The following is a 13,146-nucleotide window of genomic DNA, read 5'->3' on the forward strand; positions in this document are numbered from 1 at the left end:
TTGTTCTCCAAAAGGTGCTGCCATGGCTATGGTTGGGCAGTTAATACTTTCCCCTGGCTCTTCCAAAATGTTTCTGTCACCAATAAAGCAGTGTGCTGACACCTTCCTCTAATTCCTTAGGTGCCTTGTTCTGGCAGCTTAGCTCCGGGTGCCCACAGTGCCCCACAGCAGCTGATGCTGTGGGTCAGTTCTAGCAGCTGCCCAGGCAGGATCCAGGGGTATGGGGCTTCCAGCCCAGCCAGCTGAGAGTGGTGCCCAATTTTCACAAGGAGCAAGTGCACATAAGTTTCAGGACAAGTAGCATAGCACATGCCAGCCTCCACCTGAGCATAATTAATAAGGACAGTGTAGACACAGCCCTTGTCAGGTGAGGATTTTTATTATCCTATTACCCTTGTTTTACTAGACCTGCTGAACCTGTATGTGTTCATGCTTTCAGATACTCCTCTTTCTTGACTATGTTTACTTTTGCAACCTCTTTTCTCTTCTAATTTTCTGTTTTCCTCATTTTCTCTGTTGTTTTACTATTCTCTGGACTCTTGTCAGTTTTTTTATTGCTATGTGTTGTGTGGTTGTGTTCACCCGCTATGCCATGTATAGTCCTATAACTCTTGAGCTCTTGGCTCTGCTCTGAGCTTTTTACTTCTGAGTGGGTTCAAGAACAACATTGCTGTTTCTTGGTTAGTGCTGTCCAACCAGGGAAGCTGAGTACAGACATGATCCTAAGTGGATCCATTCTGCAGCAGGAAACACCCATTTCTCTCTGGCCTCCTTCCTGCAGGGACTGCATCACGCTCTGCTTCCTGAACAGTGCCACCAGCTTTGTTGCTGGCTTTGCCATTTTCTCTGTGCTGGGCTTCATGGCTCGAGAGCAGGGTGTACCTATCTCAGAAGTGGCCGAATCAGGTAAGTTTTTCTGGGAGACTTCAGAGCCAAGGGAAAACAAACAGCCTGAAGGGGAGGGCACTCTTCTGAGGTGAAACCCAAGATGTTCTCTACATCCTCTATGACTATGGGTGTCTGCAGAGAGGTCTGCATGACCAGTACTCCTCAACACAGTTTTCAGCCGTGGGTGGGCCAGCAGTTGTGGCAATAGGAGCTTTGAAAGAAGTATGTGAGCTTACTCTGTACTGCAGGGCAGTGGTCATCCTGTGGTCTGTTGGCAGGTCCTGGCCTGGCTTTCATAGCATATCCAACAGCAGTAACAATGATGCCTGTGTCTCAGCTCTGGTCCTGCCTCTTCTTCCTCATGCTGATCTTCTTGGGACTGGACAGCCAGGTACAGCAAACTCTCCTCCTCACCTAACATGCAGGTGCCTGTCCCCACCCTGAGCACTCCCCATGGCCATTGGAAAGGGTAAGGTGGGTATGTGCTTTGCTGGTACCTTGAATAGGTTCTCTACATTGTGTGCAGCACTTTAACACTGTGGGAGCTTGGAGCCAGGGCCAATGGCAGGACAGTGGTTTTATGTGCTGGCATCTCTGCTGGCTTCTCCTCCCTGTGTGTGTGAGGGTGTCCCAGCTACATCCCCCGTCTCTGTGCCAGCTCCAAAACTGTGCACACTACAGAGTGAGGCCCAGCACCGAGCAGTGCAGTCTGGGATGGGGAATGGGGATGTTTTCTCCCTGCTGCATCCCACCAGAGCAATCCATGTGTCCTCTTTTCACTGGTGTGCCCACCTCCTACAAACCCATACCCCTGTTATGCCAAGAGCAAACCCCATAGAGTGCAGCGTGCAGCCCTGCTGCGGGCACGAGGGGAGCAGAGGGTGTCCCGCATGTCCATCAGGCAGGTGTTTTGCTCAGGCTCTGCTCTGCAATACCTCAGCCCTTGTGCTCAGATAACCAGGTCTTTTTCCTCTGTTTCTGCTGGCCCTTGGTGGAAACAAGACAGACGAAAAGAAAAATTAAAAAAATAAGGATTTGGGTGGTGGGAGGACAAAAAGGACAGTGAGGAGAAGTGCGTGCTTGGGGAAGGAGAGACACTGATTTCTCTGACCTGTTTTGTTCTGCAGTTCGTCTGTGTGGAAAGCATGGTGACAGCTATTATCGACATGTTCCCTGGTGTGTTTCGGAAGAAGGGGCGTCGGGAGCTGCTGATCCTGGCCATTGCAGTCATATGCTACCTGCTGGGCTTGTTGCTGGTCACTGAGGTAAGCAAGGAGTAGCTGGGTTGTACAGCTGATCACCAAACCCCGTGCTACACAGCTCTGGAGGTCTGGGCAGAGACTGCAAGCTTGTCTTTGATGCTGTTAATTGTTTCTCATTTCTAATGCATTAGCTGGTGTCTCTCACAGCCAGTGCTGCTTTGACCCCGTGTGACACTGGTGCACTCACTGCATCACTGAGCCTTCCAGAGACCCTGGTCCCACAGCCCAGAGAGGCTGCCTGACACACGGCTTCATGCAAATACCAGACCTGGGAGCTAAAACAAGCTGAGCTGTTTGAAAACAAGCTCTTCTAAGGGCAGTGATCATTTGCTGGCTGCTTTCCACACAAAGCAGAGCAGCAGGAGAGGAGCCTGCGGGTAATGGCTGTGCCATAACCCTGCTGGAGCCCGTGGGAAGCCTGTGATCCTGGGGACCAGAAGGAGCAGAGCTGTGCTGGTGCGGTGCCAGGCACACAGTGTTTGCACTGCTCTGCAGCTAAACGCTGCACCTCTTCCTGCATGGTGCTGTGCTGTGCTCTGTGTGTACCACAAGCCTGGGTGAGGGTCTTAGAGCTCCTGTGCTGCCTCCGTGCGCTCTGTAGTGACAGCTAATTCCTGTTAAACCCCTTAGACACAGACAAATGATCCTCCAGCAGGATCCTGGCTGAAGGCAGCTCCTGTGGTAATCGATTTGAGTGACACTGTGTGTCTAGACCCTTTCAGCATTATTTGAAAGCATCTGCTTGACCTGGAGGGGCTTTCTCTTGGAGAAATCACATGAAAATCATCCATGGGCCTGTACAGGTAGCTGATGACAACTCTGCAGGGCTCAGCTTGAAGTCAGAAGCAGCAGGAAAGCCATGAGCCTCTGCCATTGCAGAGCTTGGGCCACGAGTAGTATGTAAAGTTGGATGAAGGAAAATGAGGTATCTGAATATCCTGGTGCTCAAGATCACAATTTTCTGGGTGCCAAGTTCTGCACTGCTACATGGTATGTCAAAAATTATTCTGGAAACTTCCTAACTGTTTAAAAACAGCCAAACAAACCAGCTCCTGCTCTTATGCACAAAGAAGCCTGCCTAGCCCAGAAGTATCATAGAATAGGCATGAAAACTCTCCTGCCACCAGGCCTGATGGTGTTTTTGGAACAGAGTCTTCTCCTGCCTGCTCTAGGTTCAGTGTTTCTGCTGCTATTCTTCTGCTTGGCCCACCCATTTTTCCCTGACGTGGAATGGTCTTGCCATGGCTCTGTTTTCTCTACCTCTTCAACAGGGTGGCATGTACATCTTCCAGCTCTTTGACTACTATGCTGCCAGTGGCACATGCCTGCTCTTCCTGGCTGTTTTTGAAGTCATCTGTGTAGGATGGGTGTATGGTAAGTGGAGGACAAAAGTCTGTCTTGCTCTTTATCAAGGCAAGAATGGGGGGTTGAGAAGTGGGAGTGGATAGAGAAGATCCTCAGGGGACAAAGAAGTGCTGTAATTATCTTCTTTCTTGTCTAGTTTTCACTGTGTTTCCTTGCAACATTTCTTAATTGCTCCACATTTAGACTAGGAATGTTTTTTCCTTCTCCATAGGTGCCTCATATTGAACTGCCTTGCTGTTCTTCCCATCTGCCCTTTGAATTAGATAATCAGCTATAGAGGAGTGACTGCTGTTCTTTGGTGTCTGTCCCTGTCTACTTACACTGTGCATTTAGTTTAGTCCTGCCAGTTAATCTAACAGAAATTGCTGGGATGAAAACCTGCTATGTGCTACTTCTGTGATGATTCCTGCTTCCTGTTTATCCTGGCTGTGATGGCACTCAGAAAAGAAACAGGAGGGACTGCTTTGGCTCTCAGTGAAGTCTGTAACTTAACTACTCAGTCAGGAGCAGGATAAAACTGAACTTCATGAACTATCAGGAGGAAACCAACTGCTTGTTAGTCTGTGCAGTAAGAAGAGTCTTCTCTGATATCCCATGGGGAGATCTCTTTCTGAGCACAAAGGCTTTGATTTTTCTCCCTGAAGCTTGTTCAAGGCTGATGGGTTTTGGGTAGAGTCTTGTGTGTGATGCAGAGCAGCTGCTCCCTCTCTTTGCTTCATGGAACTACAGGAGCCTCATAGCTGTAAGGATTGTGCACAGCTGCAGTAGATGCCAGCTTAGACCAGACCTCAACATCCCATGGTCACACATCTGCTGGTTCCAACTACTTCAAGCAGCATTGCCATCATAGCCTCAGGGAAAGATTGCAAACACAGCATCACATTGGGTCTCAGTGGTCAGGAGCTCATGAAGGAATACAATAGAAGAAAAATTAGGAGTGATACTCTCTGTGAATGTTCTTCAGCTTTTCACAACTTATTATAGAACCAGAGAACGGTTTGTTTTGGAAGGGACCTTTAAAGGTCATCTAGTCCACCCTCTTGGCCACTTTCCACTTGACCAGGTTGCTCAGAGCCCTGTCCAGCTGGGCCTTGGACATTTGCAATGGTGGTGTATCCACAGCCTCTCTGGGCAACCGGTTCGAGTGTCTCAGCATCTTCAGAGTCAAAAATTTCTTCCTTGTATACACTCTAAACCTCTCCTCTTTCAATTTAAAACTGTTAGCCCTTGTCATGTCTCTACAAGCCCCCTTTATATATTGAAAGGCTGCAACAAGGTCTCCCTGGAGCTTTCTTTTTTCCAGGCTGGACAGCCCAAACTCTCTCAGTGTGTCTTCACAGGACAGGTGTTTCAGTCCACTCTTAGTTTTCACGGTCCTTCTCTGGACCCACTCTGACAGCTACACGTCTTTCTTGAGCTGGGTATCCTAAAACCAGATGCAATACTCATTTTGTTGCCCAGGAATTTCCAGTGCCAGAAGCGAAATCTATTTATTTCTCTTCTGTTATTTTTTTCCAGTTGACTTGGCTAAGCATTTATCATCCACAAAATGCTGCAGCAAGGAGTTCTATGGCTTTCTCAGGTGTTGTGTGAGGAGTCACTCTCATTTCCTCATTCTAAATCTGCCACCTGCCAATTCCATTTGGTGCCACCTTTGCTTTGTTATGGGCAGTCAGTCCCTGTGTGCTCCTTTTGGTGCTTACAGTTTTATAGAGGTTGCACTGGCTGCAGTGCAGTTGCTGGTGAAGGGCTTACCAGTTTCTCCAAATGCTTCATGTAGAGCAGGAGTCAATTGCTGGTTTGGATAAACTCCTCTCTTACTGAAAGGGTGACTGGTCCAGCTGCTTCGTCTCGAGCTCTAGGGAATGCAAGAGATCCCTAAGAGAGATTTATTTTAGAAAGATTTCCTTCAAGGGAAGCTCACCTCACAGCTTGCAGTAGCAGACCCTGGCCAGATTTGAGTCAGCTTCTGCCCAGTCCTTCTGGGATTAAAGGGGCATGGAGATCCCCATCCGTCTGTGACAGGATGGGGATCACCATGCTAGGTTAATTGATTAAACTGAATTATGCTTTGGTGTTTAATGCCACTTTTACAGTCACACAGGCCACATGCCCTTTCTGATGACCCATGGAGAGGAGCAATGGCAGACAATGAGTAACAGGAGAGGTGATGCTGCCCCAGCAGCCTTAAAGGGAGATGGAGTAGTTGGGGACAGAGAAGTGACCCTTTTCCTCACAACCATGGGTTCATTTGTGCCACACTCCACACAGTGGGATTTTACCCTCTTGACATTCTGCTTTGCATCCACTGGGGTAATTCTGGTCAAAAATGTAGTCAGAGGGCTGACGTGAGGCATTATAGTGGGGGAAAAAAGTGACTAGCACTGATTAAAGGCCTTTTTTCCCCAGCCTCAGAACTGGCAGGGCTGAGCCTCTTGCTTACACTGTGAAGAATTACAACATTTCTGCTAACACAAATATGCGTTCTGAGTTTCCCCTCTCCCAGCACATACGCCAACCACCCACCACTTGGCAGCTTCCCCCTGCTGCCAGGCAGCTGCTCTCCCAAAGACCTGAGGATTTCCCCTGTACTGCTCCCTGCCTGTGGAAGGATTGTACAGCATTGGACCTGCTGATCTAGAGGAGAGTGCTGCAGGGATTCTGGTGTCCCCCTGCTTCTTCTCCTCTCTCCCTCCCACTTTGGGACAGACAGCCCTTCTATAAGCAGGCTTGGGGTTTGAGATTCACAACGTGATGCCACCAAAATGTGCTGCAGAGGAGATTCTCCAGGCAGTCACAGCATGCACATTAGGATTAGCTGTTCTGGGAGAAAGCAAGGGCCTCCGTTACTATAGGAGAGCCGGGGCTGAAATCACTAGGGCTGTTTACACAGCTAAAGCAAACTGATGCCAGAGGGTACCTGTGGGTGACCCTGGGGTAAACCCGTGTTGTGCTATGATAAATCTTTCTCTGGTTCCATTGCTCACATGCAGCGTGGCTCCCAGCGTGGCGTGGCATGGCAGCCTCCTCCTGCCTGGATCCTGCCTGTTGGGCCTGCTCTGGCTCTGTGTGCTGAATGCTCTCAGATGCGCTGGCTGTGAGCAACCTTCCTTATGGGCCATAACGGGTCTGCTCTGTGCGCCTGGTACGCAGAGGATGCGCGGCCGTGGTGCTGGGATGTGCAGCTGTGGTGCCAGGATGCCTCTGTTGCTGGCTCTTTGCACAGACCTGGTGCAGGTGTTGATGCTGCAGGTTTGAGACAGAGAGGGAGCAGATACACGCTTGGTACTGTGGCGTGGAGCCACGGTCATCACCTTTTGGAATGTTGTGGGTGAAATTCGATATAGATGAATGCAAATAAATGTAACTTGGGAGATAAAACGGGGAGAGAGTTTTTATAGATTCCGAACTAGCAGAACTGTGAAACTCACTGTTTTTCAAATATGCTAAAAGTAAAATTCAATCTTTGTCCCTTTTAATTTGGGCCTCATTTGCTGTTTTTATAAGCTGAGTAAAATGAGAAGGGCTCCATAAGGACAAGAGATAAGGATGTTAGCAAATCTCTAGTTAGGTTCCTGTGAAATTTATTCCTGTGCATTTACGTGGCAAAATGATTTGTCAGAAGAGCACACAACCACTTTGAAGGTATATGGGGTTGATCTGCACAAGGGAAGTGGTACTAGCATTCATGGTTAGCTGTCCAGTGACTGCATCCCATTCCTCCTTGTCTTGAAATATTGGAGATAGAAGCAAACATCTTTGTGCACTCCAACAGAAATCTCTTTGGGGAAGTTTTTATGGTTTTCTCTGCAGGAACTTTATCTAAGCTTTCTAATGTGCTGGGAAGGAAAGGCACATTGCTCCAGTATGTGTCCTCCAGCTTCTAATTTGCTCAACAACCCAGTGTTGAGTGGTTGAACTGATGACTTCTTAAGCTTGATTACTTTTTCATCTGCCTGTGAAGTGTAGACTATGTAAAACTTCCTGTTCATATACTCTCTGAGGACATTCATGTCAGTCCCCATTGTGTTTCATCACATCACCCTCTGACTGCCATAGAGGCCATGGAAATTTAGGACCTGGCGGTTGTCCTACAGAGAAAAGGGACAAGGACAGGTGGAGGCACATCATAATTAACAACATAAGTTGTGGGATTTTTTTTTTCTTGTTGGGGGATGGATGTGTGTGTGTGTTCTTTTTGTTTAGCATTTTCATATTTCTTTAACTGATATGTCTCTTTGACTAGATCCTAGATCCATATTGGCAGGGAAACTTTATCTGCCATGAAGCTGTATTATGAATTAATTTATCTGTCATATGTCTGACATGGCAGTGTGTTTCTGTGGAAGACACTGTGCTGTGCTTATATTCTAAACTGCCATTCACATGATCTATATCTCTTTTTTTTTTTCCCCACCCTGTGGAAGATTTCGGCTTTTTGGCAAAATTAATTTTATATACCTCACCTCCTTTCATCCCCAATATATTTTCAGAAATTCTATCTGAAGCCTCATGGTATTTACAGCTTGGAAGTTCTCTGGTGTAGGCTGGGCTCCCACACAAGGCTGCATGTCCCTTGATATACCACAGCTTGTTGTCTTTGCTTGAGGCGGGTTTTTAACTTGCCAACTCAACACCAAGAGGTGTTCAAAGAACTATCCTCCTGCTTCCCCCCTCCACCAAATAATTCAAAAAGCTGGGTTTAAAAGAGATTTTCTGCAAGCATTAGTCATGGGATATAGAAAATAATGCAAAGAATTACAAAAAAAAAAAAAAAAAGCAGCACACATAATGTGCTTTTGTAGAATTACTATATTTAAAGGAAACGTAATATGAGAATGTAATTCTGAGACAAAAAACCCACAAACCACAATACAACTCACCAAACTCCAAACATTCACAAGTGTGGCCAGTTCTACAGGCACATATTTTGCCCAGTCCAGCCCTCTGGTGTTGAGATATAAAGAAGCAAAATCTTACCACGTTTGCAACTGGGAACTGACCTGACCATGAGTTCACAGATGAACATCCCCAAAAGCAGAATCCTTCTTTATCAGCTAAGCACCAAGATAAAACTTTAACGAGACAAATACGGTATTATTTCATCCCAGAGGTGCTTAACTGGTAGCCGTTTTTCTGGACAGACTAGCTCAATTTTTTTTGTCCAATATTGTCATCTTACTTTGCCTGAGGCAGTCTGGTATATCTGGTTAGCTGTGGTTAGAAAGGTGCTCGGGCACCTTATAAATGACTTTTTGATTTTTCTTCATTTTACGTCTCTTTCTGGCCAACATTAGGCTCCTGATACTTGGAGACATCCTAGAGCCTATTGCAAGGTCTGCTGAAATCCATCTGTAGTTTGTTGTCTCCTCTATGCCATTGCATATGTTTGCCCTCTGTGCTTTGGCTTGGGAAGAGTCAATGGTTAGAATCTGGCTGGTGGCAGGACTTCTAGGTGCTTTTCTGAACTGTATCCCATTCCAGGGCACCATGAGATTTAGGTGGATCCCACACGCTGTGAACAAAGTAACCCAGTAAGTGAAACCAGTGAAAAGGAGATCAGACACCCGTCAGACAGCTCTCACCAGACAGTACAGCAGCACTTGCAGATGGAAGATTTGGTTTTCAGAGGCATTTTAATTGCCAGGTTTTCAGAGTTTATGCCAATAATAAAATATTCTGTGGAAGACAGGGTCTTGATGACAGGGGTCCTGCCCACCTCAGTCGTGATTCTTGACATGACTTCCCTGGTATACCAGCACGTTTATTTACGAAGAGAGGGTTTTGTTAGGCATTCCCCACTCTCTTTGTTCCTTTTAGCACTCTGGACTCGCACAATCCCATGTGCTCAACCTGCACGAGCTTTCCCTTGCTTCTCTGTAAACCAGGAACTCCACTTTTCCTTTTGCAGTCCTTACCAGTGCATGGGCTGCATCCTCTCACTAAGAGCTGCTGCTGTCTGAGGAACTGTGCTTTTCTTCAGTGTCGATCTTTCTGACACTTATGGATGAAATTAAGCCTCTCCATCTCTATTTAGCCACAGATGGGCCTTTTCAATCCCAGAAAACCCCATCACCTGCTGCTCTATTATTAGGATAGCCATGTTTTCACCAGGAGTAAACACCAAGGATAAAGAAAGTTTGGGATCTGATGTGAATAGTGGTTGAAGGAAACAAAACCAATCTGACCTCTGACTTTGTGCTGGTTGGTGGCCAAGGTGCCAACCGCTTCTACGACAACATTGAGGACATGATTGGTTTCCGGCCGTGGCCCTTGATCAAGATTTGCTGGCTGGTGTTCACCCCGGGTCTGTGCTTGGTAAGTGCAATTATGACATCATGATGTGGCACTCTGGGTCCCCAAATTCTCAGAAGAAAAGGCTGACTTATCTCCAAGGTGCTGCTGTAAAGTTTTTAAACTGCTGTGGAGAAGCAGAAGCTTGTCCATAGCTGAGGTAGCCATTTATTTCCTTTGTAAAGCCTTTTGTTTTGCCTGGAAAATTATTTGAGCCTGAGAAGCCAATTGTGTATTGTGAAGGCAAAAGGAAATGTATCCTCAAAGCCTGGAGAGGTTTGGTCAAATTACCTATGAATAGAAGACCAGTGAGAATTACCCTGTTCTGAAAAACTTGCTTCAGCCTGTGTTCCTGGGACTGCCCATGGTTCAGAAATATCTTTCTATAGCCATTGGCTTTCTATGTTACTAAATCTCTTCCAAAACTTCTGTGACTGTGTTTAAAGAAAATGCACCCAAATTCAGGCAAGTTCTTGCCTGTTTTGAATTTGTGTCCAGTCTTGCTCCACTGACTTTTACATGCTTTCTGAGCCAAATTCTGGTTTTGTATCTGATGTTGAGAGTTGTTTTCTTTGACCTCAGTGGGAACACAGATGGGATCTATAACTATAACTTACAAAAGATTCCTAGTTGTTTGTCCCCAGGCTTCAGCAGGACTTGAAGATTTGGGAAATTTTTAAACCAGCCCAAATTGTCTGAGAGCTCTGTAGCTAGAGAGCCCCAGGAGGGGTAAATCTGTGCCTGTGTGGTTCTTCTGAAGTCTTTCTGCCAGGAAGAACAAAAATTTTTGTCTTTGATATGAATAAATTGCTATCTCAATGTTGCTGGACCCTCAATGCTGCTTCCAACTTCGCTTATTTGAACTCTGCAGAAGCCTGAAGGCTTTACACTGCAGAGATGCCTGGCCCTGGCTCTGAGAACTCCTCGTGCAGCCAGCATGCACCAGGCTCTGCTCTCTGCAGCCAGCAAGGTCCCTGCTGGCTCATGCAAGGCAGAACACCCTTGCCACCCTTGCAGGGCAGCCAGTCCTTGCAAGGTGGCCAGGCTGCTGGGCCTCACTGCCCCTTGGCTCTCCTTATGTTTGTGTTTTCTGCTCCCCAGGGCGTCTTCCTGTTTTCCCTGATCAAGTACACACCCTTGAAATACAACAATTCCTACGAGTACCCACCCTGGGGCTACGTGGTAGGCTGGCTGATGGCACTCTCTTCCATGGTCTGTATTCCTCTCTATGCCATCTTCATCCTTCTGAAAACCAAAGGACCCCTGAAACAGGTACTGAGATTGTGGTCACTGGGCGTGTTGCTGTTGCTCCCACAGATGGTTCAGGATGAGCCCCAGGGAGGAGGTACCTGGCACATTTCTCCTCTGAGAAGGCAAGGGCTGGTGAGAGTGGCCCCTCCCCAGAATGCTCTGTAGCTCTCGTTGGCAGTTGGGAGAGCTGGGAGGGTCTCAGCACAGCTCCCAGGCTGATCATCAGATGTGCAGTCTTCTGTGTGGTGTTGCACCATCATGCGCAGTGCAATATATGGACATATATGTAGTATATATGCAGTAGATACCAATGCAAACCAAGTGCAAAAACAGGTTCTGTTTCGCCTTTACTTCTTGTCTCTTGTAGCCCTGGGTCAGGACCATGTTATTTTCAAAAAAGAAGTTACCCATAGTTACTAAAGAGGATGTGCTCACAGAGCTGTAAGGCTCTACCCTGTGCCATGCCCGAGCCTGTCCTCTTTCACTGTAGACATCTTTGTCCTTGTCCTAGGAAGAACTGTATCTAGGGAGATGGTACCATGGAGATGACACCTCACCTGACCCATGAAGAAACACCTGAGTGATGTACAGTACATCTAAATTTCTACACAATTTCTCTTCTGGTCCTTCCCCATTCTCACTGCAGCTGGTTGGAGGGTGGGGTGGGCAGAGGGAGCAGGTGAACAGGGGATGAGAGCATCCCTGTGGCTGTGGTGTAGGTGTGACAGTCACATGGTGGGCTCATGGAGAGGAGGGCCTTGCATTGCCAACACATCCAGGGGTGGGCTGGGTACAGGTAGTCTTCATTTGTTCCATTGTCTCAGGGAAGGTGAATCTGTGCTCACAGTGGCTCCTGTTTACTGACTGGAAATAAGAATCTTAATAGGGAGAGGCAGGAGTTGTGGCAGAGGGGGCTAATGCTGTTCTGAGGCTCAGGAAAAGATACAGAACAAGGTCCAGATGGGACTGGTAGCGACTGAAGTCTTCAGTGGAACACTGACAGAGGCATAAGCCATGCAGGCAGGAGGCCAGAGAAGAAGAATTTTGCACTAAAATAGTTCCTGTTTAGCTGCCTTTGACCCTTTGGCCTCCTGGTTGCTGTTGGCAGACATGAAGAGATTATGAGTCTGGAAGGGAGCTGGAAGGTGTACACTTCCCAACATGAGGAACTGCAGGGGAATCCAGGGTGCTGTGGTATGATTTGCTCCAAGTTCACACCTCGAGTTCCACCTCCTACAGCATTTTCCTGTGCTCTGGGCCATTTAGTGATGATGCATGGCTGGTTTGAAGAGTTTGACGGGGTGGCTGACATGTCTGACTCCCCACAGCTCAGAAGCTTTTTATGTCTAAATGAGGCCTTGGAGCTGTCAGAGAAGTAATTGCCCACATGTCCTGCCTGCTAAACAAGCACTATCTCTCACCAGGGGCCAAGTGCTTCAAGCCCTTGGACCGAAATGCTGCTGTGAAGAGTGTTAATGCTCATTGTAGAGCACACCTGAGGAATAGATTTGGCCTGTTTTGATCAAGGGGTTTTCAGTTTGTCCTTGTTTACATTCTATTAATTGACATTTCCAGGGACTCCTCAGCTACATTAGGATGAAGAAATTTCCAAGGATGCGGTTCAGGTGTGTGGGAAGGTATTGGCTGCTAAACCTGGGTTGATTCAGGGGAGAATCAAAGCCAGCCACAAAATACCTTCTGGGATAGCTGTACCTGTTTTTAAAACAAATTTTCTCAAGATGTACCTGTTGTCTTTTTCCGGTCACACTCCAGAATTGTAGTGAATTAATTTCCTGACACAGATGTTTCTAGGAACAGAGTCTTTGAATATTGCAGACCATTCACTGAAAGCAAGTTTGTAATTGGTAATTATGATCAGTCACTGCAACAAACTGATTCCTCTTGTTACACTTGACTGACCAAGAAATGCAAATGCTGGTTCCTAATGTGCCTGATTAAGACAGCTCGAGCTCCAAAGACTAAAAACTCACCATGAAGTGCCCACAGAACTGCTGCAGACCAAGGTCAATTTTGGAAATCACAGGGCAAATAGTTTTGAATAAATGAACAAAATCTGTGATTCTGA

General features: G+C 47.0%; 1 protein-coding gene across 9 annotated transcripts in view; it reads left to right on the forward strand.

Annotated features, from left to right (window-relative positions):
* LOC104692232 (sodium- and chloride-dependent betaine transporter) overlaps nt 1-13,146 on the forward strand; it is a 53,773-nt gene that overhangs the window by 28,787 nt on the left and 11,840 nt on the right. For 6 of the 9 annotated variants that reach the window (XR_002046523.3, XM_019288649.3, XM_019288643.3 and 3 more), the window contains 6 exons: nt 782-906; nt 1,167-1,279; nt 2,016-2,153; nt 3,422-3,524; nt 9,733-9,833; nt 10,911-11,081. Coding sequence is in view for 8 of the 9 variants with exons in the window: in XM_019288649.3 (XP_019144194.1) it covers nt 782-906; nt 1,167-1,279; nt 2,016-2,153; nt 3,422-3,524; nt 9,733-9,833; nt 10,911-11,081 (751 nt within the window). In the remaining variant the exon portion in view is untranslated. Of the gene's footprint in view, nt 1-781; nt 907-1,166; nt 1,280-2,015; nt 2,154-3,421; nt 3,525-3,726; nt 8,296-9,732; nt 9,834-10,910; nt 11,082-13,146 lie in introns of those variants that run through there. The other 3 variants (XM_019288645.3, XM_019288651.3, XM_019288650.3) reach the window with 3 other exon arrangements.

This window comes from Corvus cornix, chromosome 1A, assembly GCF_000738735.6.
Source record: "Corvus cornix cornix isolate S_Up_H32 chromosome 1A, ASM73873v5, whole genome shotgun sequence".
In the NCBI taxonomy this organism is placed as follows: Eukaryota; Metazoa; Chordata; class Aves; order Passeriformes; family Corvidae; genus Corvus; species Corvus cornix.